The sequence below is a fragment of the Plecotus auritus genome (genome assembly GCF_963455305.1).
Source record: "Plecotus auritus genome assembly, chromosome: 1".
Taxonomy (NCBI): Eukaryota; Metazoa; Chordata; class Mammalia; order Chiroptera; family Vespertilionidae; genus Plecotus; species Plecotus auritus.
Genome location: NC_137770.1, coordinates 20,414,586 through 20,439,104, shown reverse-complemented (window position 1 = coordinate 20,439,104; position 24,519 = coordinate 20,414,586). Strand labels below are relative to the sequence as shown.

At 39.8% G+C, this 24,519-nt stretch overlaps 1 protein-coding gene across 1 annotated transcript in view; it reads right to left on the bottom strand.

The window, feature by feature from the left end:
- SEL1L (SEL1L adaptor subunit of SYVN1 ubiquitin ligase) overlaps window positions 1-24,235 on the bottom strand; it is a 50,170-nt gene extending 25,935 nt beyond the window's left edge. Inside the window, exons 1-8 of the mRNA XM_080641775.1 lie at window positions 24,045-24,235; window positions 18,173-18,210; window positions 16,809-17,040; window positions 7,475-7,642; window positions 4,987-5,092; window positions 4,022-4,184; window positions 1,654-1,707; window positions 1,502-1,561 (exon numbers count right to left, since the gene is read on the bottom strand). Coding sequence (XP_080497901.1) covers window positions 1,502-1,561; window positions 1,654-1,707; window positions 4,022-4,184; window positions 4,987-5,092; window positions 7,475-7,642; window positions 16,809-17,040; window positions 18,173-18,210; window positions 24,045-24,114 — 891 coding nt within the window. The 5' untranslated portion in view covers window positions 24,115-24,235. The remainder of the gene's footprint in view (window positions 1-1,501; window positions 1,562-1,653; window positions 1,708-4,021; window positions 4,185-4,986; window positions 5,093-7,474; window positions 7,643-16,808; window positions 17,041-18,172; window positions 18,211-24,044) is intronic.
- Between the last annotated feature and the right edge of the window lie 284 nt (window positions 24,236-24,519).

The window sequence follows — 24,519 nt, the reverse complement described above, 5'->3', positions numbered from 1 at the left end:
AACTCCCTCAGCAGTTTATCCTTGTAAACAAGACAGAGTCCATGTAAACAGGACAAAGTCCATGCTCCTTGGCACGACGTACAGCTGCGTATGTGATTCCTGTTCACCTGCCCTGTTGTGAACTACTGGTCGGTATTCTACTCTCTGGCCACACTGAAGTGCTTGTGTTTTCTTGCAAACACCACATTCCCTCTTGTTGCTGTCCCTCTACATACTATCTTGCTCCCACTGCCTGGATACCTCTGCTTTTTACATTCACTCACCACAATTTACCTTTCAAGAACAGGGTTAGCTGCTTCTTTCCTCAGAAGTACCTCCTTAAATCCCTCTCCTTCCAATGCCACTTTCTAGGTCAGTGGTCGGCAAACCGCGGCTCGTGAGCCACATGCGGCTCTTTGGCCCCTTGAGTGTGGCTCTTCCACAAAATACCACGTTTTTAGCAAAGGCCAGCTTACGAGTACCCTAATTAATAACAATGTACCTACCTATATAGTTTAAGTTTAAAAAATGTGGCTCTCAAAAGAAATTTCAATCGTTGTACTGTTGATATTTGGCTCCGTTGACTAATGAGTTTGCTGACCACTGGGATAGGTGATTCCTTGACATTCTCATGCTGTGCTATAATGGTCTCCTTACTTGTGCCTCCCTTTCTTGATTAAAAGCTTGTTGAACTGTATCTTACTCATCTTTGGTATCCCAATGACACGTACTCAATGAATATTTTTGGAACGTATGAGTAAAATTAGTTAGGAACCACCCAGCTGGCCAGAGAAACAGATTTTCCTTCTTTTTTAAGTATTATAGCTCATCAATGACTAAGCTGTAAATTCTTTTCCATATTTTTTCCTGCTTTCAGTCTCATTTCTGCTTACTCTGTCCTTTATGTTCTTGTAAGAATGAATTTATATATTCATTTGAAACATAGTAATATGAGATAGAGGTCATGTGATTTAGCCAAAGTCAGTTTATGAAGTACAAGGCAGATTAAATACACCACAGTAAAGAATTTAGTGGAAAAATTCTCTATTTCACCACTAAGCCATTTAAGGGATCAATGGTATCAAATGGCACATAAAAGATACTTTGTTATGAACTTTAAAGGACCACTTTATAGGTTTAAAGAACTTTATAGGTTCTTTACATAGTAAGTCCATCAATTTCAATATAACATCTGTGACAACCAATCTAAAAAAATGACTTTGACAAACAATTCCAACTTACGAAAAAAAAAAAAAAAAAAAAAAAGAGCCATTTATCAGATATTTATTTTAAGGGCAATCAGCCAAATTAGTCATTTTCATAAAAAATTGTGAACTCTAACAGTTTTCATCCACATGTAGATTCAGTTACTGTATTCATTAATAAGAATATTCAATTGAGTATTTGGTCTTAGTGAATAAAAGTAAATCTGAATCATGAAAGTCAGAAACAATGGTCACTTGTTAACCAAAATTTCTTCTGCTACTCAATTTTAGTATTCTTCCATTTAAGTCTTACTTACCAAAATCATGTGGGCTATTAGGTTGCCCCCAAGAGCTCCAAAAGTATAATATACAAGGGCCTGTAAATGAACAAAAAATGCTTAACTGAACATAGGCACATATATTTACTCAATTCAAAATGTCATATAAATTAAAGTTTTAATAATATTACCTTTGCCTGACTTGAATTAACACCAAGTCCAGAGGCGTAGAGAAAGCCAAGAGCCTAAAATAAAATGATAAAAAAGAATTCTGCCTTTGGTGGAAGTTTATCCAAGACAGACATAGTTTTATGAACTACGAAAAGATGAAAGAATCTTTAAATGGGAAACTATTTAAATTGTTGCAAGTATGTACCACTTGGAATTAAAAAGCCTCAGAAATGCAGTCAAGGTTTTACAAATTACACAATGAAATACAACTTTAAACAAGTCAAAATGTTTATCTTGAAGATTAAAGATAACTTAATAACTTATTAACTAGAAAAACAAGGCTGAACATAAACATGGCTTTTACTTGATCTTGATGAACAACTATTATAAGGACAGAACAACTCCTACACCATTACATCAACACAAAGGGGCATACACAATGGAAATGGATAAGAGATTGCCAAGATCCACTATCCCAGGAACACAAAGAGGTAGCCAGAGGTCAAGGTGAAGCAGTCAAGGAAGAAAGGTCACTTTATAATGCTAGAGCACACCATTTCTAAAAAAATTCAACCAATCAAAGAATGCACTAGTAAAGTCCTATCCTTTGCCTTGACAACATCGAAGTATAAGCTAATGTTGAAATAGTCTGAAAACAGACTTCTACCTGTGACTAAGCAAATCTAAAACCTTCAGTAAACCTGAATTATTAAAGGCATCCTATATAATAAAGAGATAATATGCAAATTGACTATCACACCCTCACAAGATGGCTGCCTACAACCAGGCTGGCAGGGGGGTTAGTGAGGGACGACCAAACGACTGAACAGCAGGCTGCGTGGGGCAATCAGGTTGGCAGGGGGGGCAGTTGGGGGCGACCAGGCTGGCAGGGGGGGGCAGTTGGGGGCAACCAGGCCAGCAGGGGGGGGCAGTTAGGGGCGACCAGGCAGGTGAGCGATTAGGAGCCAGTGGTCCAGGATTGTGAGAGGGATGTCCAACTGCCAGGGATTGGGCCTAAACTGGCAATCGAACATTCCCCGAGGGGTCCCAGATTGGAGGGTGCAGGCTGGGCTGGACTGGACCGCCCCCCCCCCCCCCCGTGCATAAATTTTGTGCACCAGGCCTCCAGTTTTAAATAAATGTGGTGGCACCCTAAATCCTAGTTGTCAACCTTACCATTACTAATAGGGAATCAAACAGATATTTTGTATCAAATGGTGTTATGCAATATGGAATGCAGAACATCCCCATAATGCAGTCCAGCCAAAAATATTTTACTTGAGTTCATCAGTCTTTAGCTGTGACAGCCAGTTTATAGGAAATATAGATGATGAAAAAAACAAACTAAAGGACACCATGCAGAAGTAAATGGATAAATTGAGTGAGGACATTCTGCAGAAAAATGAGCCCTCTCTAACACAGAAAAAAAAAAGAAAGGGGATGGTAACGCTAGAAATAACAACCAAATATAAGGTATAGTCCGGGGTTAGGTTTGGACAAAACTAGTATAAAGGAAATGTTCTGTTCAATACCATCTGAATATGCTAAGGGTATTATATGATGTAGAAATTTACTGGAAAGGAAAGGTGAAGATTAACAATTGAAAAGAGCACATTATGGAACAGTAGACAATGACATCTTATTTTAATCAAGAATTTGTATGTATCTATACACACAAAAAAAAAGGTCTAGGAGGGTGTGCATGCACTAACATACTACCAATGCTCATGTCTAGTTGTACATATGCATTGTTGACTTTCTTAGCATTTTTAGTTTGTATTTCTAGTTTCTTATAATGGACCTGTACTGGTTCTGTAATATATATGTTTAAAAACATCAAGATTAATAAGAGTTGGAACATTGGAACTTTGGAAAGAAACTCACTGGTGAGTAATTTAGGTAAAAGCCAATTACCTTCACGTTTCATTCACTACAGATCAAATCTGGAAAACTACAGACATATTGTGGCAAGATGCCTTAAGTGACCATAAATGTTCTCAAACAAAGGAAAAAGAATAAGAAGTTTGGTAAAATGATCTGCCACAAAATTAATATTCAAAGGTATTTTATTTTTATTTAAAATTAATTTCAGAGATGAAGGGAGAGGGAGAGAAAAACATCAATGATAGGAGAGAATCATTGTTCAGCTCCCTCCTGCACACCCCACACTGGGGATCGAGCCTGCAACCCAGACAAGTGCCCTGACCAGGAATCGAACCCTGATCTCCTGGTTCATAGGTAGACACTCAACCACTGAGCCACACCAGCTGGGCAAGATATTTTATTTTATTTTTATTTTTCAAAAGAAGTTAGGGCACAAAGAGTAAACTGCTGTTAAAACAAACAAGTGCTGTGTGGGAGGAGACTCTCCAATGCAAGTACACTTACAGTCTGTCCCTTGGGAGAGCCTTCCTCAGTCAGCTTCTCAAACATCTCTTTAGCTGTCTGGAGGTTCTGTGACAGGTAATCACCAAACAAAAGAGCATATGACACTCTCTCCAGGGCCTTGGTATGGTTCATGCTTGCTGCCTTTTGAAGATACCGATATGCTCTTTAAATATAAATAATTAAAAACACATTAGCAATAATTTGGAACTTTTATTACATTTTTTAAAGATCTACTGAAATGCAACATAAATTATTTCCTTATTCTATAGTCATGTTACTTATGTATAGAAAACATACTGGCTACTTTGTTTTGATGTAAGGTACCAGTTTTCTCTGTCATCCTAATACCTTGGAATAGTCTAATTACACTAATAGTAATTCCCAAAACTTCCAGAAACATTAATTACATGTGCAGTGAAAGAACTGTAATAATACGGTGTCCCATAAATAATACAGTGATAACCATTGCAATTTAAAAAAAAATCTTTGCACAGAATATAAGCCAGCTGAAATTAAAGGGACATGAAACATTAGAAGACAGTCACTTGTTTTACGTTCTTTCCAAGCATAAATTCCTAAATTCTAGTCTTTGTCTGCAAGAATATTATAAAGCAAAAACAAACAAACCAAAAAACACACCTGACAATAACTCCTTATGTTTGTTTTATGTAATTTTAAATTCTAAATAGCATATGTATTCTTGGTTCTTGGAAACTACAACTTTAGTCCATTATTTCCATTCTGCTCATTGTACATTGGTGGGATCAGTATTTACCACCTTTTTATCCTGACAAGCTAATATCTGATAAAAAAAATGCCACCGAAGTCCATATATGGTATTAAACTTCTTATAATGCAACTTAACAAAGCCTCTGTTTTGTCGAAACACTTAAAAAAAAATACTTCGCTATTTATCTCTGTAATGGCCTGTCTTAGGGGAGGCATGTACTCCCAGTGCTACCTACTCTCTTTTTTGGCTTTTCTTATTGCTTCCATTGAGGATTTTCATCCCAGTCTGGTACATCACTTCTGCTTCCTGCATTTGCCGTCTTTTAGTAGCCTCTTCTTCAGCTAAAAACAAAATGTTAAATGCACTTAAATGGATTTTAATTCTACACCAATTATTTATCAAGCATCAGCATGTATTCTGCCTTTTGAGAATACAAACACAATGATCTTTCATTCTTTACAAAGCTGACTCCAAAGACACATATTTTAACTGTGGACTTTACCTGACAGAAGATAAGACTTAAAAAACACACAACTCGTTTACATCAGGTTCTTTTAGAGAAAGCACTATCAACCTGCTTTTGGAGGGTACTTTTCTGCTAGTAATTCTAAAACTTTTAATATAATTTAACTGAAATTTCAGTAGCAAATTATGATTATATGCCAAGTCAGCTAAAATGAGAAGGACAGAAGGATTATTAAAAAACAATAGTCAGCCCTCGCTGGTTTGGCTCAGCGGATAGAGCGTCAGCCTGCAGACTGAAGGGTCCCATGTTCAATTCTGGTCAATGGCACATGGCTAGGTTATGGGCTCAATCCCCAGTAGGGAATATGCAGGAGGCAGCTAATCAATTATTCTCTCTCATCATTGATGCTTCTAACTCTCTTTCCCTCTCCCTTCCTCTCTGAAATCGATAATGATATATTTTTTTAAAAAATCAGAAAAATAACATTTTAGTCAAAGGACACTTTTTTTAAAAATTAATATATTCTTATTGATTTCAGAGAAGAAGGGAGAGGGAGAGAGAGATGGAAACATCAATGATGAGAGAGAGTCATTGATCAGCTGCCTCCCCACACGCCCCCTACTGTGGATGAAGCCAAAACAACCGAGCACATGCCTTTGACAGGAATCGAACCTGGGACCCTTCAGTCCACAGGCCGATGCTCTATCCACTGAGCCAAACTAGCTAGGGCACTCAAAAGACACTTTAAAAGCCTCACCTGAAATACTGTGTATCTTTATAAGGATAAAGTATTTGATTAATTATATAATAAAAACTTTGTAAAAAAAATTGATTTTTATTAAATGTAGTTTCTGATTGAAGTTCAAGTTCTCTATTTTTTCCTTATTCACCAATACTGAAAATCACAGAATTGTTATAGATTTCTCAAAAATTATTTTGCTACTGTAATATAGTATTGTACCAGAAATCTAGAACTCACTAAGAGATATCTGAATATTCCATTAGGACCAATATTTATAGAAATAGGAGTTCTTATATATATAAAAAATCTGACTTTATTATACCAAAGTTCCTAATCACACTGGCCTATACCCAAGATGGGCTATATTTGATGTTATCTTCTAGGAGTGCCTAATTATCTACCAGAGCCATTATTTTGAAAGTGTTATTTGGAATCAAAGAGGTATGTTTAAGATTTTCTGTTGTTCTTTATTAGTTACAAAGTTTTTCCTGAAAAAATACCTTTAGAGGTCAGCCCCCTTATACTGACATTAACATGCAGGAAGGTGAAACAAACATGATTTCTCAAATGCTACTAAGCACAGCACATCTTACTCCAAGTGTTTTTAAAAGATTTTTTTAAAACATATTTTTATTGATTTCAGAGAGGAAGGGAGAGGGATAGATACATCAATGAGAGAGAATCACCGATTGGCTGCCTCCCACACCCCCACCACTGGGAGTCGAGCCCACAACCTAGGCATGTGCCCCTAACCAGAATCGAACCCACGACACCCCCAGTCCGCAGGCCGACACTCCATCTACTGAGCCAAACCGGCCAGGGCTAAAAGATTTTTTTAAAAATTGATTTGAGAGAAAGAGAAGAAGGTAGAGGTGGGAGAGAGACAGAGAAACATCGATACAAGAAAGGAAAATAGATGGACTGCCTCCTGCATGTCCCCTACCGGGGATTGAGCCTGCAATCCATGCATGTGCCCTGACCTGTAATCTACCTGGCAATCTTTCAGTGCAGAGGACGCCCAATCAAGTAAGCCACAAAGGCCAGGGCTCAAAGTGTTTTTTAAGTTATTTTGCCGCCTCCACGTACCCCACTGGGGATAGAGCCAGCAATCCAGGCATGTGCCCTGACCGGGAATCAAATCATGACCTCCTGGTTCATAGGTCGATGCTCAACCATTGAGCCACACAAGCTAGGCTCTTCCTTAATGTTAATAAATGTAAATGTTTTACATTTATTAAATTAGCAGCCTGCCTGAGGGTTTGCAGAACAACTTGTGCACACCAACAGAAAACCCTCTCTAAGTAAGACAGTGTGATAAGTTGCCGAGTGACAGGCTGGAAATAAGTAAGTACACCGCACGCTTCTTGTACTAAACTCTGTTCTTTAAGGATATAACCATATTATCAACACTGACCATGTCTGTCAAGGGTGGAAAAAGATGGCTAGCAGAGGCCTTAAAGATGCTGTCCAAGACATGGAGCAACGTGGACATTCCTCCTACAAATCAATACTTACTTTCACAAAAGCCCCACTTCTCATCTGCCTTGTAGTCATAGGTTGTAGCACACCACAGTCTGCCATCTTCCCTCCCATCTGACGTACACTCATCATATTCCTTATCCAGGAAAAGAAAAGGGAAGTGGCAGGGCTCTCCATGTGCTGTGCCTTCAATGGCGGTCAAAGCTGGAAAGATAAGAAAAGAAGAAAAATTGAAACATGAATAGCACCTGTGGTATTCATGGATTTAACACAGTCAGTTTCAGCTACTAGAATTTAAAGATGAAGATACATGATTTGGAATGGGGAATATACAAAAAGTCAGCACTAATCCTATTCAGGGGTGACTTGAAGGTGAGTCAACTTAGTGAGCATGAATAGCTGACTACCCAGCTCTGTAAATAGCTTAGGATTGCTGAAAGTCTTGAGATACAATAACCTTAGATGCAGTCTACTGTACAACTTCTGCCCAACTAGTGAGCAAAAAATGAGGCAAATGCAACTGAATCAATTCCACTGCTTGGCACAATTCTCCTCTTTTCGATCTGACTGCTGTAAGTCAGTTTCTTCAACAATTAAAGTAATATAAGGAAAATGATCCCCCAGCATTTTATTAGAGCACTTATAATACATAGTGAGTTTCTTTCTTTACCATACTCTAGCTCCCACTAGACTTTGAGCTTAAGGGTGGAGACCCTATCTTTAATTTGTTCCTTAAGTTCTGAGGATCTCCTAGGTGCCGGGAATGAGGTCTCTGCTCTACAGAACTTACTGTCTCGCAAGGAAGGGAGACATTAAACAGAAGTGTGATCGATGTTATGGAAAGGAAAGCCTCCCCTCTCCGGAACTAAAGTTTACAATGAACCTCCCAGAGCAGCAGTCGCCAACCTTTCGGACCTCACGGACCACCAGTCGTCCTCGGACCAGCGGTTGCCGACCAGAGGGAGTGGTTGAAAGGCTGCAGGGTGGGATGGGGAGAAGTAGTAGAGACAGGGAACAGGATACGTTTCTGTAACTGATGGGTTTTGCTATTGAGGAGCAGAGTTTGCTAGCCCAAAATATGCCTTTTTGAGATATCGTTTAAGCAGATTATTTTTTAAAAATATATTTTATTGATTTTTTACAGAGAGGAAGGGAGAGGGATAGAGAATTAGAAACATCCATGAGAGAGAAACATCGATCAGCTGCCTCCTGCACACCCTCCACTGGGGATGTGCCCGCAACTAAGGTACATGCCCTTGACTGGAATCGAACCTGGGACCCTCCAGTCTGCAGGCCAATGTTCTATCCACTGAGCCAAACCAGTCAGGGCAAGCTGGTTATTTTTAAGAAACGAAAGACTCAAGAAGAGCCTTTTATCCTCCCCCTACCCCTTACCTGCCTAAAGGAATTCAGATTTAAAAATCTCCTGCTTCAGGAAGGAAGATCACCTTAGCGTAATAAGAACCAAGTGAGGCAGACAGGGAGAAACCCAGCAAAGTCTGCTAGACTCCCCTCCCTGTCCCAGTATTTCTGGGTGGCCCTGCAAGAATTTGTTCACCAAATATTTGCTCCTTTCCACCTACCTGTGAATTGCCTATATTCCTTTTGAAATCCAAACCACTATCCTAGCCCCCCTTCTCCTTAGCTCAAAATAATATGTAAGTCTCAACTGCCCCATTTGTCCATCCTTCCCAGATTCTTACAAAACCCCGTATGTACTTAAATAATAAATGTGATTATTTTCTCCTATTAATCTGTCTCATCTCAATTTGATTATTAGACCAGCCAGAAGAACGAGGAAAAAGAGGGGACATTCCTATTCTCCCACACAATGGATGATACAGACTTTTGCTTATTGGGGCCTCTGGCAAGAGGGACACATTAAGAAAGAGAGGTGATCCACAGATGGAAATACACTTTTGAAGTTCTCAAAAGCAGATTTAGTTTGCTAGTGAGTGCTTGTGAAAGCAGAAGTCTGACTCTTAGAGACAGACATGCAGGTCTGTGAGCGGGTCAATTTGGACTCAAAGAAAGACACGACCAAAGGGTGGAGGAAAGCCTTGGCTGCCACGGGGACTTTCTGGCCCTGTAGCATCTTGCCTTTGGTGCTGCCGTAGAAAAGCCTCTGGTTTTTAAAAAAATCCTGAACTTACAGATCCCAATTGCCTGGGCTTGATTCTAAGCTACAAGCTGATACTGTCTGGCATAGGCTTCCAGCCTCGGCGTGAGTTGAACTGAAAGCAGGTCTGGGCTCGATAAACAGAACTCAGACAGTGAGTGACCTCTGCACATTAGGTCCCCTCCCCGTGGGGCCTACACCGAGAGGAAATAAAGAATGCTGGGCTAAACTGTCTGGGCCACACACAAATGTCCACAGGAAAGGGCTTGCTCTTTGCTGGGACCATTTGAAATCAAGCTGCTGACCAGCTGTATGTTCCGACAGAGACTGACTTAACCTGTGACTTGCCCTAAGCTGCAAGTTGGGAGAGGATACCTCAGGGGCTGTGACCCTCCACTCACTGCTGACAGGCTGAAAAGGCACCTGACCACCTCGGGAACATGTCTCACTGCGGCGGGGTCCTTGTGTCTGGCTTTCCTGATGAGCTGCTGTTTGCAACAATCAACTGATTACCTGACTCTGCTTCCCTCACCTTTCTCCTAGTGGACTTACCTTAGTGCAATTGGATTATTCAATGCTGTTCGCCTCAGAAAGGGCTTGACTTACCTGGCCAGTGTTGCTCAGTGGATGAGCACTGACCCAACCACCAGGAGGTTCCAGTTTGATTACCAGTCAGGGCCCATGCCTGGGTCGCAGGATCGATCCCCAGTATGGGGCATGCAGGAGGCAGCTGATCAATGATTCTCTCTCATCACTGATGTTTCTATCCCTCTCTCCCTCTTCCTTCCTCTCTATGAAATCAATAAAAACATATTTCAAAGAGGGTTTGACCTTTTCTAGGCTGCTTACTGAATAAGGGGAAGGAGGTTATGTAAACTGATATTGAAATTTTTTGAAAATTCAGGATTCTGTCTTGAATAATTCCTGAACAAGATGTCTTTCTAGTTCAGTTGTACAAAAATGTTTTCCTGTGAAGGTGTTCGGCCCCTCTTGCACACTACCCCTCCAGATGAAAGGTCTGGATGAGAGTAGGGGATGATTGTGAAAAAAACCATAAAATTATGATTACTGAATGGAAACACTGATTTGGCAACAACCAAGGAAAATAAACCTAAACCCCTGCACCTGGAGAAGCACAAGAGAGAAGAGACGGTATTATGATCTTTGTTTTTCAAAACTTTTTCTGGGAACTCCTCCCTTTTCCTAAAGGAAAGCTCCTGTGCACCATTCCCAGCTATGCAGAGTGCTCTGAGTTCCGACTGCTGAGCCCATGATCACACACACGCCACAGGGCTGACTACAAGGCAGGCAGCAGGAGATGGCCCAGCCCCTGCATTCTCCAAACGAAAACCTCCCGGTGTTGTCCACACTCATGAGGTGTATGAACTGGTGTCCTGGACAACAAAACCTTTTGGAACTGACTGGCAGTCTCTCTGAAACCAAGGACTAAATTATTTGTACTGGAAACCCTAGGAAAAGACACCAAGGATGGGAGGCCACATTGCACTGCCTGAAGTGTGTCCTGCTTGTGTGTCCCAACGAATTTGCTTACAAATTCGTTTCCAGTGTTTCCACATGGCCCTCTGGGACAGTGCTTCTGTACGTGCACCATGACCACCACGACACCGCCTAAGCCCTGGAAGGCTTTCTGGTCAGCTTCACCTTACAGCCAGAGCTGTGCTAGGCCTGAACTGATGCTTAGGGCCAGGTAAAAAGGTTAACACAGAAACTTGAGGAAGCCATCTTTATGATCAGTGGGATTTGTTAACTGGCTAAGTCCAGGACTTGTGAAGGGCTTAACTGAAATTATTACTGCAGATTGGCCTCGCTCTGCTTTCTGGGTCTTATTGATAATAACTTTGCTGTGAAGACAACTTGGCCAATGACCACACCATGAGGCTGACTGTGCAGAGAATATCTGACACTGCAGGCCTAGACTTCCACTAGTGAAGAGGCCTGCTCACAAGGCTAGCCCTTGGCTGGTGTCTGGGAGCTTAGATTCTGAAGGATTCCCGCTACCCTAACTGTTAAGAGTGGCTCACCCAATGATACAAACAATACGATTTACACTGAATACCTGCTTTCCTTCTGGGAGTCTGACAATCCTATATAATAAAAGGCTAATATGCAAATCGACCGAACAGTGGAACTACCGGTTGCTATGTTGCGCACTGACCACCAGGGGGCAGACGCTTAATGCAGGAGCTGCCCCCTGGGGTCAGTGCACTCCCACAAGGGGAGCACCGCTCAGCCAGAAGCTGGGCTCACGGCTGGCAAGCACAGTGACAGTGGCCAAAGCCTCTCCCGACTCCGTGGCAGCACTAACGACGTCCACTGATGTGAGCGGGCCTAAGTTGTCAGTCGGACATCTCCCGAGGGCTCTCGGACTGTGAGAGGGCGCAGGCCAGGCTGAGGGACACCCTCCCCCGCTGAGTGCACGAATTTCGTGTACCGGGACTCTAGTTGGTATATACTAGACACAGAGTGCCTATGTGACCTGCCCCTAATAAGAACTCCAGGTACTTGGTCTCTAACAAGCTTCCCTGGCAAACAACATTTCACATGGGTTGTCACTTGTTGCTGGGGAAATTAAGCATGTACTGTGACTCCCCTAGGAGAGGCCCCTTGTAAGCCTGTGTCTGGTTTCCCCAGACTTCACCCCATGCACCTTTCCCTTTGCTGATTTTGCTTTGTATTCTTTTGCTGTAATAAATCATAGCTGTAAATATCACTATATACTGAATCCTGTGAGTCTTTCTAAAGAATCAGCAGCAGCCTGGGTTCTCGGTCTTGGAGATCCCTCACATAATTGGGAATAAGCTTAAAATGTTCAGGACACAGCAAGAAGGCAGTGTGGCTGGAATCCTGTGAGTGAAGAGGAGTGGCAGAAAATGCAGTTGGAGAGATAGGAGGGGCTTGATCATGGAAGGCCTCATTAGTACAGATAAGGAGCTGGATTTATTCTGCATGTGGCAGGAAGCCACTGGAGGCTTCCCAACAGGAAGAAAGATCAGACAATGAGGGGTGGGGGTGGGGAGGTTGAAAGCAGGGACACCAGATAGGAAGCTGAACTTCTTTAGGAGAAGCAATATGGCAACGACATGGTTGGGAGGCTGACAAAGGAAGCAAGTCTTTAGAAGCAATTGCCATATAACACAGTTCCAATGTAGTTTGACTGCAACCACACAAAGCCATGCATATGCAATTTATGTTACATAAGCCTTTTCATGTATTAATAATACATTAATAACAAGTCTAAATAAAAGAAAACAATAAAGTAATTATTTAAAAACCAAAACAAGTGAATCTAAATTTTTATAAAATTGTTGGTATAACTACACAAAATTATTCAAGTGATTTAAAAATACCCTATTACAAATACCTAGTAAAATATATACTAAAAACAACAAGAACTATAAAGGAATCTTAAACTACATCAGTGTCCCTGTTGTTAGTGCTAAGGTGGCCATTGTTATTAACTATATATACACTAGAGGCCTGATGCATGAAATTCATGCAAGGGGCTCGGCCCTCACAGCTGCAGCTTCATTGGAAGGTTGTTCAGTTGTCTGATCTAATTAGCATATTATGCTTTTATTATTATAGATAATTATGGATTCATATATGTTAGGATAAAGCAATATAACATTAATGTCGTTAGGTACCAAGATTTTCAGCATCAGGGAAAGGAGACATAAACAAAAGAAGAAGCAAAAACCCTGATGGGTAGAGAGGGCTAGCAGCAGACCTGCAACCCATTCTCTCCTTTTACTGCCCAAGAAACAGAGGAACAAAAAGGTGGCACAATTAAATCATCTTAGAAACTTGCTAACAAGAGACCTTCTGGCAAGCACACCAGAGGTTTTTACTACCAGGAGTCCTTACTTATGGAATGCTTTTGCAGGGTGGACGTGGTCTGTCGAGACTGCTCACTGAGATGAACCTGAGATGTATATAATTACTAGTATAAGGCATGATTTCCTAGAAAATTTCACACAAGCTATGCAGTTACTAGAGAATAAACGGGAGATATTTCAAAACTGAAATAGCTCTCTTTGGCTGAAGTCACACTCCACACACATCACTTGGAGACCTCACATGTTGAAATCTGGGCCACAGTGCATCCTAATTGAGGCAAGACAGGACCTGGGAGCAACTCTGGCTGCCATGAACTGCACACGTTGCCTATGTGTTGTGATCACTGTATCTTTTAAAATCTTAGTCAAGTTTGATCTGGTTCCCATGAGTCCAATTTGTCAATGAATGAAGCATACGTATATAAAACCCATGAATTTGTAATGATGCTCAAAAGCAAAGCAAAACAAACAAAAACATGCTCACCGGTTTCCTTTGGAGGCTGCTAGGACACCAAATTATTATTTAAAAATATTTCAAGGAAAAGAATCAAGCATTTATCCTGCTTTTCCTGTATGGACTATATTTCAGAGTAACCAAATAGTTGATGAGGGAAAGTTCTTTTTTTTAAGTTTTTTGTTGTTTTTTAAAATATATTTTTATTGATTTCAAAGAGGAAGGGAGAGGGAGAGAGTTAGAAACATCAATGATGAGAGAGAATCATTGATCGGCTGCCTCTTGCACGCCCCCAACCGGGGATTGAGCCCACAACCTGGGCATGTGCCCTTGATTGGAATCGAACTTAGGACCCTTCAGTCCCCAAGCCGATATTCACATCCTGGGGGTGCCAGAAGAAGAGAGCAAGAAATTGAAAACCTATGTTAAAAAAAAAAAAATGACAGAAAACTTCTATAACCTGAAGGAAATAGACAAACAAGTCTCCAGGAAGCATAGAGAGTCCCAAACAAGACAAAGCCAAAGAGGCCCACACCAAGACACATCAAAATTAAAATAACAAAAGTTAAAGCCAAAGAGAGAATCTTAAAGCCAGCAAGAGAAAAGCAGTTAGTCAGCTATAAGGGAGTTCCTATATGACTGTCAGCTGATTTCTCAACTTTGCAGGCCAGAAGGGATTGGCAAGAAATATTCAAAGTGATGAAAAGCAAGGACCCTACATCCAAGATTACTGTACTCAGCAAAACTATCATAGAATCTAAGGATATATAAAGAACTTCCCAGAAAAGAAAAAGCTAAAGTTCATCACCACCAAACCAGTATTACATGAAATGTTAAAAGGTCTTCTTTAAGAGGGAGAAGGGAAAAAAAGATTAAAAGTGCAAACAATAAAATGGCAATAAATACATATTTATCAATAATTGAATCTAAAAAACAAAGTAAACGAAGCAGAACAGAAACAGACTCACAGATACAAAGAACATTTTGATGGCTGCAAGATGGGAGTGGGGTTGGGAAGATTGGTGAAAAAGCTGAAGGGATTAAGAAGAACAAATTGGTAGTTACAGGATAGTCATGGGGATGTAAAGTACAACATAGGGAATATAGACAATAATATTGTAATGACTATGTATAGTGTCAGATGGATACAAGATTTATCGGGATGATCACTTAGTACAGAGATTTTCAACCCTTTTCATCTCATGGCAATAATTACTAAAATTTTGGGGCACACCAAAAAATGAATTTTTTTGCCAATCTGACCAAAAAAAAAGGTATAATTTTGATTCACTTATACTGGATGGATATTGCTGTGTTGGCTGTGGTCATTTTTTTATTTGCCTATGTAAGGGAAAAGAGGTCAGGTATTGCACATTTTAAAAATCCTCGCAGCATATTGGTTTAAGATTGCTCACTTAGTAATTATATAATGTCTAGTCACTGGGTTGTATACCTGAAACTAACGTTGCATGTCAACTGTAATTGAAAAATAAAAATTATTTAAAGAAAAGATAAATAATAAAAGGAATGAATTAAACTATAATACTTGGCCCAAATTTAAAAATGGTAATAGACAGCTGGCCTAGATACAGGAATAAAAGGTAGTTTCAAAGGAAGTAAACCAACTTATTTTTCTTAAGAACAATTTAGTAATATGTATCAAATGTCTTTTAAAATTTTACATTTGGTCCATCAAATTCACTTTTAAGAACCAATTCTCAGGAAATTTTCATAGATGTGCACAAGAAACATCTAAAATGATCTCCCAGCAAAATATATATATATATACAACCTTATTTCAAAGTCATACATGATATGGGAAAATGGTCAAGATAAACTGTTAAATGCAAAGTGCAGGCAGTAAAATAGTATATACATTTTGATCCAATTTAGTCTTAAAACTGTCCATCTTACACTGGAAAGAGTAATTAATTCTCCATGATGTTAATAGCTGTTATTTCTAGTTGATGGGATTAATATATTTTTAATTTTTAGATTGGTTTTTCTATTAATGAGTATGGAATATTTATAATTGAAAATTATATTTTTAAAAGGTAAAAATCTCAATCAAGTCCTGAAAGTGGCTAACAATAAAATAATAAATGGGTATAGAAGTGATCTTTAAACAAAATGATAGAAGGGTGGAGGGATAGGGTATAGTGGACATATGCTGCTGTGATAAAGATCATGTTTTAAATTTAAAAACAGAGGGTGTCAAGGTGAAAGTTAGAAGAGGATTAAAGTTTATGTAAGCTTCAATTACAGAGGGATAAATACCTAAATCAAACTACCTAGGATGACTGAAAAGGTTAAGCAGTAAAAATCCTAACACAATTCTGAAAATAACCAAAGTAGCATGTTAGACAATCCTTCCTGAGTTTCTAATGTGTGTACCATTCTCACAGATTATTACATACTGGGGTCCAAAAATAAATGTTAGAATATCTATAATAATAAAAGGGTAATATGCTAATTAGACCAGACCTCATTCCTGACAAAGCCAGGGCCAGAGGGAAGCCAGCCGGGGTCCCTGCCTATGGGCGGCCTGAGGGAAGCCAGCCGGGGTCCCGGGAGTCTGCAGGCGGGTGGAGGAGGGAAGCAGCCCGGGTCCTGGGTGCCGGAGGGAAGCCAGTGCAGGAAGGAAGCCGGTGCCGGCAGCCGGGGAAGGAAAGCTTACTCTTGCATGAATTTTCATGCATCAGGCCTCTAGTTAATATAATACAAATGCAATTTTGGCTATTGAATTTGGCCAATGTAAAGTGGGTCAAATCTGTTAAGTGAATAACTTTGATATGTGAAAATCTTGTAAAACTAAGTTTTATACATTATACGTGGTTAATAATCAGTAAACACAGATTTCTGCATCTTTTTACACTAGCTTTAAAATTTCAGTCGTCTCCTTCCTAAATCAGGCAAAAGTAAAGAAAATGTCCAGACTACCTGGTTTCCGTACTTTCGTTGGTTCTTCATAATCTTTGTTTTCTGGATTTGAAGATTCTAGAAAGCTGATTTCTTCTGAGCTACTTTCCCCTTCTTGGCTCCTGGGGCTGTCTTCCTCCTCCTGAATAGGTGATTCCAATTCTGGCTCTTCCGAATCAAGAAATATCTGACCAGCGACTACTCTGCCTGCTGTGCTGTGGTCCTTTACCGACTCATCTGATGGCAAAGAAGTCTGAGAACAGAAAATATTTTTAGTTATCAACAGTACCAAAATTGGCTTCAATCTAATTTGACCATTACTTTTATAATACAGATATCTCTCCTACAGCTCCCTGAATGTGCCATACTTGCTCATCTCTATAGGTTTTTGTAGGTGTTCATCATATTGTCTGCATCACCTGCCTAACTCTGACTCTTCAAATTTCAACTCAGATGTTACTTTTTCCAGGAAGCCCTTTTTTTCTAATTGATTTTTTTTTTTTTCTGATGCAAACAGCTGCTGTATTTCTGCTAAAGAGACAATAACACAGATAAGTCAAAGAGCTGAGTGGGAAAGGGGTAGACCATGCGAAGTGGAAACCTAACATAAAAAGACACACATACCAGTAGCCTCTTTAAGGGAGGGAGAGAGTCCTTCACAGGGATCGAGCCACAACTTGGGCATGTGCACAACCGGGAATTGAACCAGAAACCTTTCTGTGCACAGGACCACAGGATGACACCCAACCAAATGAGCCATACTGGCCAGGGATGGGAAGTCTTTCTTAATTCCTAAAGTCCGGGTTAGGATCTTCCCATACATGCTCCTAATGTATCTTATATTTTTCCCCTTATGATAGCCCTGTACTATAACTTCCTGTTTCTTATCTATATTCCCTCTAATCTAGAGACCAGGGATCATAACTGGTTGGTCTCCCTGGATACATAATAATCAGCTTTATCCATTCAATCAAGCAATTTAAGTGCATAACTCAATAGATTTTTTAAAAAAATTGATATAAGTAGAAATAAATGGTAGAGCCTTCAAAATTTAAAAAACTAAAAATTAAAAAGAATAAAATCAATCTCTCATTAGGCAATAAGAGCCTTTAGGCTCTTACACATACACAAACACACACACCCATGTGGGAACATTCAAGTTGAAATTAAACCTAATAACCAACACTCTTAATGGAAATATTTATTATTTTCTCTCCCATAGGTCAGTGGTTTTTTTCTTACCAAAGAACTAGAACTATATTGATACCTGCTATCTTTTATTTTTATTTTTTAAAATCCAATTCTGTTGCTCAAAACATGTAATTTCATATCCTTAGTTTTAAATCGGGCATCAAATATGAGTCAATGCAAATGTTAGTACATACCTTGGAATCTAAGGATTCATCCTGGCTGCTTTCATCATCTGTAAAAAAAATTTTAAGACAACTTAGTCATCTTTCTTGTTGGGACGTCACAGGTATTATTAAAAGAAAGCATTTGATAAGTACAACAAATAATAATCAGGCACTGGATAAATAAAACTAGAATTCTCTAAAGCTGGTTGTATTCAACAACAGTTCAGAAAAAATTACATGAAAGGAGAAAAAGGGGGGTGAGGTGGTCTTTTTCCAGGAAAGAAATTCGCTTGATCTGTTATACAGGTAGGAAGACCAACAACTACCACACCAAAACCAGATACTTCAGGACACCATCCAATTATTCTGTATATATTCAGACTACTGCTCAGAGTTACTAAATTTATAAAAATTAGTCTCTGATTTTGTGGTTCAGGATTCTATTCTTTTCCTCTGCTCAGAATCTGGAGTTACACCAGCTTATGTTAGTGCTGATTAGCACTTTATTGTTCACTAAGACCACTAAAGATGTACCCTAAGAACTATTATTATTTGACAGCAGAGTTAGTATAGTTGTGTTCTATTTTACTGAAGAGATAACCAGACACAGGTAAAAAGTAGCATCATACTATCATGTATTAATTCACAAAAGATATACATATTTATTAAGAAATTAATAGCTTATATTAAATAGACAATGAATCCAGCCACTAATTACACCTTTTTTCCAAATTCACATCTGCTGCTTTGGCTTTGCCCAATTACATTAATTCTCCTTCTATTATTCTGTGTTTTCCTGGTATTACTTCTATTCTGGTCACTTGTTATTCTTTGTCCTGTTCTTTTGTTGTTGTTGTTGTTTTTGTTAATCCTCAACGGATCATTTTTCCCCCATTCATTTTTATTTTTAGAGAGAGTGGAAGGGAGGGGGAGAGACAGAGAGACATGGGGTCTGGGGATTGAGCCTGCAACCACGGTGCTGTGCCCTTGACCAGAATCGAACCCTCAACCCTTCAGTCCAAGAACCAATGCTCTAACCACTGAGAAAACTCGCTAGGGCCTGTTCTTATGTAAACACATTTGACAACTCCATGTCCATATGCATATGTTTGGTCTTTGTGTTTCTGCCAGTTAACAAATAGAGGATCTCTAAGCTTACTTTTCACTCTTAAAATTACGTAATTTTAGCTAGGAATGAGCTTCAGTTTTGCCTGTTCCATAAGTTATATGAGAAATCAACCAGTAGACAAAATGTCCTAAGACCATGTGATTTTTACTAGAAAATTTTGTGTTATGGTTGCCATTTATCTTTACTTCATATGGTCATATTATTCATAACATGTAATTCTAAGATATAACAAAAACATGTTTTGGAATTTGTATTATCACTGAGCTCACCTTTAAGAAGTATAACCAACTCAAAATTATGTACAAAACACACAACTCTATTTCACAGTATTGGTTTCTTTTGAATATTTGAAAAAAGTCTATTAGTGAGGTTTTGTCATATACAAAAGTGCTGTCAATTCAAAGAAGCTTAAATTACAGCTTCTTTCATATTTTAGATTGCCTTTCACATATGTTTTCATTCTGGTGAGTGGGGGGGGGGGGTATAGCATGTCTTAATCCACAGTGCCCATACATTTAGGTAGTGATGTCAATCCTATATAATAAAAGCCTAATACGCTAAGTGTCTTGACCGGTTGACCAGTCGCTATGATGTGCATTGCCCACCAGGGGGCAGACGCTCTGACCAGTAGGTTAGCTCACTGCCGGGGTCCAGCTGATAGGGACTGGGCAAGACAGGCCGGACACGCCCTGGAGTTCTCCCATGGTCCCTTCCCGCCCAATCGTGCACCACACCAGTGGGGTCCCTCAGCCTGGCCTGCACCCTCTAGCAATCCAGGACCCCTCAGGTAATGTCAGAGAGTTGGTTTCTGCCGGATCCCCGCTGGCCAGGCCGAGGGACTCCACCAGTGCATGGGTGCATGAATCCGTGCACTGAACCTCTAGTTAATTAATAATCATCCTGCATGCTAACTTCTTCACAATTATCACCCAAAGCCCAAGTTCTAACATATGGTTCAAATTCCATTCTCAACAAATCTTTGGATAAAGGGGAAAAAATTAATCTCTAATATATATCGAAGTTGTATGTGCGAATGTATTTAATTAATCACAAACATTAACTAGTTAATAAATCAAGAGCAGACATTGAATATGCAAATATATTTGGTATATCCCTAAATATTGAAACTTTAGATTATCTGGAATTCTTAAATCATTAAATTTAGTATCGTGTCACAACAGGTCACATATGTACCTAATCACTAAATAATACAGATGCCTATAAATAAATTTTAAGACATATACATTTGAGATACTATAAGCTGTTAGGCATTAATGTGTTTCTGAACTCCAAGAGACATGGAAACTTGAGACATCAGGGTTATTTCATGTGAATTGCATCATGCTTCTCTTTCTCTTTTCTCTTCACAAACAGGAATAGATACTAAGGTAACTGGCAAATAAGAGAATTCTTTCTCCTTTACTAAAGTGGGAGAAGCTACCCCAGATGGTAGTTTTAAAGCATAAGCTATTTTCTCTTTCAACCTGATATATCTACTCACATAACACATTTAAAGAAGTTGCTTATAACATGAAACTTCTGATATGTAGAAATCAGGTAAGGATTAAAGACATTGAAGTTATGCATCAATAAAATGAACATAGTAATGCTTTTTATCAGAACACAGACATCAAGCAACAAGAAAACTGCAAAAGGATTCAATGAGGAATTACGGATTTCTCACTCGACAGTATCACATCCAAAATATAATGGTTTGCATTACTTTAGTAATCGTACACCTTCCTTTGAAAAAGATCAATTTTCATTTTTATTTTATTAGCTAACAAAACTGCAAAGTACCAGGGATAGTCTTTCGGGAAAAGTAATGATTACAAATTCATTTTCCAACTCATGTAAATTACACTGATACACCTTCAAACATAAAAGCTTAAGAGTTTGGTGCAAAAAGACATCCTGTTTTCTGCTTCGCCACTGAATCTATGCGGATTCTAGGATACTCCTGATTCTTAATTACTCCTATTCTGAAGCCTGGAAACCTGGGTTCAAAACGTGGCTTCATTATATATTGATTTTATCCATGTGGTTCAATATGGCAAACTTGCTCAGACTCCTTTTCCTCAATGTACCAAAGAATAATACCAACTGCCCTGTTGACTCACAGTATTTTTGAGGAACAAAAGAACAATGAAGCATCCTCGGCAATCTCTAATCTATTCTCTGAATATATGGTATTAATACAATTATTACTTGAAATACCCAGCAATGGACCTAATGTAAAAGGCTCTGTAACGGTGTTTGGCCCAAAGAGAGAAAAGTAAACCATTGGCCTCTTCCTGCCAAAAATAAGAAAACATGTAAGTACTTTTCTCTAAGTGAGAAAAGTTACAGTACTTTTCACTATTATCTTGAGAAAATAAAGGAGAAATATCTTTTCAATATCCTCCTTTAAAATTTATTCACAGAGAAAATAAAACATTTCCCATAAAAGTATTTTTATACATGCCTCTAAAACAAGATATTAGAGAATAGCTACTGACAGTGATAAGATCAAAATTCTTTTTGTTGGCTGATCATCATATTCTACCTGCTAATAAATGCAACTTATTCTGGGTAACTATTAACATTCAAACTTTTTAAATCAACACAAAATTATAACCCAAACCCAGATTTTTAAATAGAAACAACTATTTAAATCTAAACTAAAAATGAGTCTGACAGTGCATATAAGCAATTTAATGAATAAAAAAGTCAACTGAAAATCCATGTACTCAATTTATAAAACTCTATCTCACGTATTTCATGATATTTGCACTTCCTATCAGCCCAGTACTGCCTTTATTATCTGTCAATATGCACATCTATATTATTTAGGTCTCTGCCTCTACAGAGAAATGTTTTGACACAATTTAACTATGAGTGAAATCACAGCAGACATTTCTTGAACTTACATCAACACAACCCAAAGATTTAGCACTTCAGTATTAACAGTTTTCTATTATAACGTACTGAGAGTCCCAAATGTTGGTTAATTGACTTCAAGGATCATCTCCACAGACATGAAGCTCTAAATATGTAAAATCTAATCAAAGGAAGATGCAGGAAAGTGTCTGTATGCTTTAATTTTCTTCAAATTCTGCCAATTGAATTCACAAGGATATATACCATGTTCTTTAGTAGTTCTCACAGTTTAGTGTAAAGAATCATTTGTGAAGCTTGTGAAACTACAGACACCCTGACCTGTTCCAGACATAAAACTGCATTTTTAACAAACCTCTACAAGCAATTCTGATACAGGTGGTCCATGGTCCATCAAGTACTCTACTATGGTACATCAAGTAGTTTGTTTTCATACTTCCTTTGATCAAGTTAACTGCTAGCAGTGCTTCAAGAATTTTGTCAAGTTTTAAAGATTTGGTCATTAAACTATGGATGAAAGGGAAGGAGGGGGAGTCAGACCTCAAAGCATGATGTTGGCAGTAAAGTAGCATATGCTTGTTGCTTTTGAAATGGTATCTCAAACCACATTATAGATAGAATTTTAGGTTTAGACCTCTTATTTTAGAAGCAGAATGATGTTATGGCATTGACTTACAACTAGGGCAGACAATTTGGGCATTCAAATAACCATCTGGGAAATTTTCTGTTGAAAAAAAGAATTGACATTTATACCCTGCCTTGTTCTAAAAAAATTTTAAAGCCACAGAACAGCTGTCTTGGTAACGAAAACTGATTAAAATTCAAAAGCTTTACTGTACTAATTATTTATTTCCCAACACTTAGAAACAGTGTTTCTTTACCAAACACACTTTCAAAAACAGTTTCAGATGTAGAGAGACTAAAGTACTAAAAGAAAAAAATAATTATTTTAGAACCAGAGTATAAATCAGCTAAATTGTAAAATCACAGGAATTTCTATATCTACATACTAGTTAAAACTAAGCCCTGGCTGGATGGCTCAGTTGGTGGGAGCCTCGTCCAGAACACCCAAAGGTTGTGGGTTTTATTCCCAGAGTGTGTAAGGGGGCAACCGATTGATGTTTCTCTCCCTCTCCCTTCTCCTCTGTAAGATCAATCAAAACATATCCTCGGGTGAGGATTTTTTTTAAAAAGTTAAAATTAGTTGCTATCCTTTGTAAATGTGTAGGGACCATGATTTTTTTCCCCCCACAAATCATAAAATTCCTGTCAACAAACATGGGACAACTCAGAAACACTCTGACACTGAGGTTAAAAAAACCCACCACTTTCTTAGGAATACTTCTTAAAAAGGGGGAGGGAATGAACACAATTACATCAAAGGTTTTCCTGATTAATCAAAGAGACTGAGGACCGTCTCAGGTGCTAGCACACCACTGTCAACATCCTGGTTTTGGTGGACCTGGCTCTGCCTAGGGTGTCAAACACCAAATTTTCAGATCCCCAAACCAGAGTGTCAGACCCGATGCCGCACACAGTCTACATGAGAGCCGAGCAACCTCCGGGGTGGGGGGCCCCGTGTCACTGTGGGTCTAACCAGCTGTGACACTCACTCCCAAGGAGTCAATTCCTCATTCGTGAGGAGTCCTGCAAAGTTTGCTAAGTGAGAAGAGGTGTGGGCACGGGGACCGCCCCTTCTTTCCCTCCATTCTCTAGTCCCCTAACCACCCTCTCTAGCTCAGGCCCACGGAAGCCCAAGGAACGAAATCGGCTGACAAGTGGCTGCGAGGTGAGACGAGAGAGAGGTCTCCAGCTCGAGCCCCCAAGGCCCTGCCCGGGATGGAGGCCGGGGGGGCGGTGGCTCCTGGCCTCCGACCCAAGGGGGCAGATACTGACCCGAGGACGCCGAGGCCGTGCCCAGCAGCACCGCACAGAGCAGCAGCGTCAGCCCGACCCGGACCCGCATCCTGCTCTCGGGGCTGCCGCCACCGCCGGGAGCTGTCGCTTTCGCCTCTGGCACCACCGACTCTGCCGCCGCCGCCGCCGCCTCGCCGCTGCTCTTCCTGCTCGCGTCTCTGCCTCCACCCCTTCCCAGGCCCCTCTGCCCTAGAGCGCAGCCAATCGCCGCCTGCCGCCACGGGCTCCTCGCCCAATCGCCGCGGTCTTCCCGCCCTCCTCCCTGCCCCGCCCACGAGGTCATGCATTGGCCAATCATTATGCGATGCTCCCACACCGGCTTTCCCGGTTGGACCACGGCGTCACCGACATGGCCCCAGTTAATTGGTAGCTCCTGGATTCAACCAGCCCGGAATCAGAGCGGGATCCCAGGGCTGGGAAGTCACCGAAGACTACAAGTGCCACAATGCACTTC